Source organism: Anneissia japonica, unplaced genomic scaffold (genome assembly GCF_011630105.1).
Source record: "Anneissia japonica isolate Jap-2015-1 unplaced genomic scaffold, ASM1163010v1 scaffold695_len1296351_cov181, whole genome shotgun sequence".
NCBI lineage: Eukaryota > Metazoa > Echinodermata > Crinoidea > Comatulida > Comatulidae > Anneissia > Anneissia japonica.
The window spans coordinates 580,935-585,583 of record NW_022740852.1 but is presented as its reverse complement, the minus strand read 5'-3'; the positions used below and the strand labels follow the sequence as shown (position 1 = coordinate 585,583).

Below are 4,649 nucleotides of genomic sequence, written 5' to 3'. Positions count from 1 at the left end.
ATCCTAGAGCCGCCACTGTATTGCACTGTCTCTTATACACATCTAGATGTGTATAAGAGACAGTCATATTAGTTTCTTTCATTTGACATTGCTATAGCACTTTAAGGTAAAGACTGATTTTGATCATGTTAGCATATGATTCATGTATTTATGTTTAAAATGAAACTTTTAGTTCATAAATGTTGATTTAATATGGTGATATTATTTGACTAATACAAACAATACATAATAAATGCTCATAGTAAATTATCCTATGATCATTTGCCCACTTTCAAATAAAACTCAATCCACTGTATTGGTACATTACCAAATAAATGCATACAGTACAATCATAGCGTAAAAGACCATGAGGAAGTAAAAGAATATTAATGCTGCTTAATGATATCCGGAATGGAAGGAGCTACAACAAGTTGAAGAGGGATGCAGAGGACCTGGAATACTCCTGGAATAGAACCTCTTGAGGGACCTGCCTTCCGGAAAAGCACTCTGGATTGAATAGCATAAGTAGTTATGCATTTCAAGATTTAAGATTAAAAATAACTTTATTGCAAATTTCAGGAAAATTTAAAATGTACAGAATAATTTAATGTACTAACAATAACAATTTTTAAAATATAAATACTCCAGTTAAATTAGTCAAAATAAGAAAGCAAGACACGTTACAACATTAAAATACAAAAAGGGAAATCTTGAATTTAAACAAAAGCAATCAAAAAGGGCATAAATAAGGGAGACACACAAATGAGCAATTACACTGAGTACAATACTGAATAAAGCCTACAGGATTTTCCTTTTCTTTTTTGGGGTGGGGGTAACTAGGGGTGGGAGACTCCACAATGCATTGTATGTATACTTTAATTGTAGTACAAAAATGCTTTGATCACAAAATTTAAATTGTCTACCATTTCATTTTTATGTCCCAAGTTTTTCAAACAATGTAAACACTTACAAATAATAAATCATTAATTTTTTATTATTGTATTACTCTCAATATGTAGGGCTGTTTTAAAAATATACTTATTATATATTTCAAATGTTTTTGTAATCAATGAATAATAAAACTTTTCTGCATTTGATTTTAGTGCTGGTGGAGGTAATAATGTAAAGACCTCTAATACTAAATACTGCTGCATTCTGCTTTTGAAAGTTTGGGTTTGAAATATCAGCAAAACATACATTGGAGGAAGGGAAGAATCAAGTGCATAGTACTTTTCAATGAAAATGGAAAAATGACAGAAATTATCCATTTCATTATATTTTCTTTTGGGAGAGGGAGACAGTCAAAGAAAGAAAATATATTTTGTTAAGGATTAAAAAAAAATATGGTGACTCTTCATCACTATAGTTGAAACCTATAGGCATATTATTGGTGATAAATTCAGCAATCACTTTAAATTATGCGATTACAAATGTTTTACATTCAAATTATTAAAATTAAAGCAGACTCTTACTTTACTTGATTGACAATTCTCATGAACTCTTAACCTTGTGTTTTCTGGTTCTAGAATCTCTTCACATACTGTAGACTCGAAGTAAAGAGGATATTGTTCATTCAAGGAGAACGTATATACGGTCACTATTTTTCTTTCATACTCGAGAGGTAAGTTCCTAATGAGACTTGCACATTTATCAGTTTATCCATGCAAGTATTCACAAAATAGACTTTTTTTTTAAATACTGTATGAAAGTGCTTCTCTGCCAGAGCATCTACAGCTCTCAAATTTGATCACATCAGCTTATAATGGTTGGGGGCTAAGACGTGAGCAAATTTAGGTTAAATCACACCATACAGACAATTAGAAAACATTTTAATTGATGAAAGTGCCATTTCCAGGCATTTAGAAGTGCTATAAGCATACCTTCTCTGTATATATAGTTATGTTACCTTTGCCTTCTTTGTGTTTAATACCATTTTCCTTCTTTGTGTTATATTGCCTCAGTGGCGGTGCCAGCGGAGGATGGGGGCTTAAGTCCCCCCACCGGACAGGTCAAGGACCCTGTGGTACAGAGCTCGTCTGGGTCAGACCATAAAAAATATACAATATGCCCACACCAAGCCAACACATGTCTGTCACAGTCTGAGAGTGCCATTTCCTACCATCCAGAGGTTGCTATTCTTAAAAAAATCTCATTTGGGAAGAGGAACCCCTCACAACCCCTTCCCCCAGCTTGGGCCTACAAGCTCATGTCCCCCTGTCGGAAAGTTTAGCCCCACTCCCAGAAAATATATCCTAGAGCCGCCACTGTATTGCATGTTATACATTTGCCTTCTCCGTGTTTATTTTATGTTAATACTTTTGCCTTTATCTGCATTATATTTTATGTTAATATATTTACCTTTTCTGTGTTTTATTTTACAATAATACATTTGCATTCTTTATTTTATATTGTTATTATCAGATATTCAAGATGGCTGCTGCCAGTAATGTACAGCAATTTCTTGAGCATTTGGATGAGAAAGTGTTAGAATGTCCACTTTGCTACAAAAGGCTCAAGGATCCTAAAACACTTCCCTGCCTTCACACTTACTGCTTATCATGTCTCACTGAATGGGTCAACAAGAAGGGTAGGCTACAATGTCCAAACTGTCTCCAATTCTATGATATTCCCAATGGTGGACTAAACAAATTGCCTCCAAACATATTGATCAATAATCTATTGGAAAGTATTGAGCAATTTGAGAATGCAGACAAAATGAAATGCTATTGTGGCAAAAACACTGCTGATTTCTACTGTCAGGAGTGCATGCAGTACATATGTACTGCATGTAAACACACTCATGAAACTTTACCGTTACTGCTACACCACAAATTACATACAATAGAAGAAATTCAGTCGATGACAATAACACAGTTTTTTGCATTACATCCACCGCTCTGTCCTGCTCACAAAAAAGAATTGGACTTTTACTGTAAAGTTTGTAAACTTCCTATTTGTATGCCCTGTGCTATCACTGATCATAAAGAAGTGAATGATAAGCATGAACCCATTCATATATCAGAAGCATTCAAGTTATTCAAACAAACATCTACAGAGTTGAAAAAACATGTTGATGCCTACAAACAAAAGATTCAAGCTGCTCTTACTGAAGTTCACCATAAAACTAATAAACTAGAACAGTGTAGAGAAATATGTAGAAAGGATATCAACAATTTTGTTCAAGAAATGATTCAAATGATAACAGAAAAAGGTGAGAAACTAAACAGGAATTTAGATGAGGTGTACACAAAGAAGAAAACAATTACAGATACACAAACAGATGAACTCAACACTATTCTGCTGAATGTTGACACAAAATGGAACTTTATTGCTCAATTACTAAAAAGCAATGAAGCAACAGCTTTGCAGTCAAGTCATAATACATTTGCAGCTCTACAAGAAACAATCCAGCAATTACCAGACACAGAACAAAAGGATAATGGAGAAATGTATGTTAACCTCAACAAAAAATATAATGCAAAGGCACTCAGACAGAAAGCTTTAGGTTTCATTACTGAGACATGTTTGGAAATGGTAAATGTGCCCACAATGCTAAACCAAGAACAAGTATTTGAGTATGAAATAATTCAACACAGTTCTAATGAAATAGACAGTAATTTACTAAAAGCTACACTGACATCTCCTGGGGAGGAAACACAATTAGAAACATTGAAACAGGATGAAGGAAAGCATGTAGTGAGGCCAAAGTGCAAAAGTACTGGTGTTTGGAAACTTGATGTCAGTTTTGGTAATCAACCAATTAGAGGATCTCCCTTGATAATCACTGTAAAGCTAGGTCTGGTGAAAACAATAGAAACAAGTGTGATTAATCCACGGGATGTAGAGGTGGCTAAAGATGGTTGTTTGTTAGTGTCAAATGTTAGCAATGAAATGCACAGGTTTAAACAATCAGGAGAATATGTCGGTGAGATAACATTCCCATCAAATGTGAAGGTTAGATCAATGTACAAAATGAAAAAAAAAGATTTGATAGTATTTACTGATGATGGAAATAAATGCATAACATTATGCAAATCAGATGGTGATGTGGTCAAATCAATTGGTAAGAAAGTGTTAAAGAATCCATATGGTATTGATGTAAATGAGAAATTAAATGTAGTGTATGTTGCAGACATCAATGAACACTGTGTGTTCATGTTTAACATGGATAATGATCAGATGATCAGAAGGATTGGGTCAAAAGGTAATAGTGAAGGTGAATTGTGGGGACCATATGATGTTACTATTACTAATGAAGGACATCTCATTGTAGCAGACTATTATAATCACCGATTACAATTATTTGATGATGAAGGCAAATTCATCAAGGTTCTTGTAGGTAAAGGTGATCAGGATGGTGAGGTGCAGTATCCATATGCAGTGATAATAGATAATGATAATAACATGCTTGTAACAAGTAAGCCCAAACTACAGTTATTCAACAGTGATGGACATTTCATTAAAAGAATTGACGAAAAAGAAGATGGAGTAAAAGTTCCTTTTGGATTATCAATAGTTTCTTATAATCCAAGAAGAGTTGCTGTAGCAAATTATAGAGGTAGCAATATTAAAATATTCAATTACTAAAATCATAAATAAAATACTTTTACTCATCAACCCCCTCTATTCCTGTCTCTTATACCCATCTTCTTTTAATGAAATGTCCATCA

The 4,649-nt window shown here is 33.7% G+C and overlaps 2 protein-coding genes across 2 annotated transcripts in view; one reads left to right on the top strand and one right to left on the bottom strand.

Moving 5' to 3' along the window:
• Positions 1–4,590, top strand: part of LOC117118438 (tripartite motif-containing protein 2-like) — a 9,009-nt gene extending 4,419 nt beyond the window's left edge. The window contains exons 2-3 of the mRNA XM_033263031.1: positions 1,506–1,600; positions 2,401–4,590. Coding sequence (XP_033118922.1) covers positions 2,410–4,566 — 2,157 coding nt within the window. The 5' untranslated portion in view covers positions 1,506–1,600; positions 2,401–2,409 and the 3' untranslated portion in view covers positions 4,567–4,590. The remainder of the gene's footprint in view (positions 1–1,505; positions 1,601–2,400) is intronic.
• LOC117118439 (CUE domain-containing protein 1-like) overlaps positions 1–4,649 on the bottom strand; it is a 78,472-nt gene that overhangs the window by 6,793 nt on the left and 67,030 nt on the right. The window lies entirely within an intron of this gene.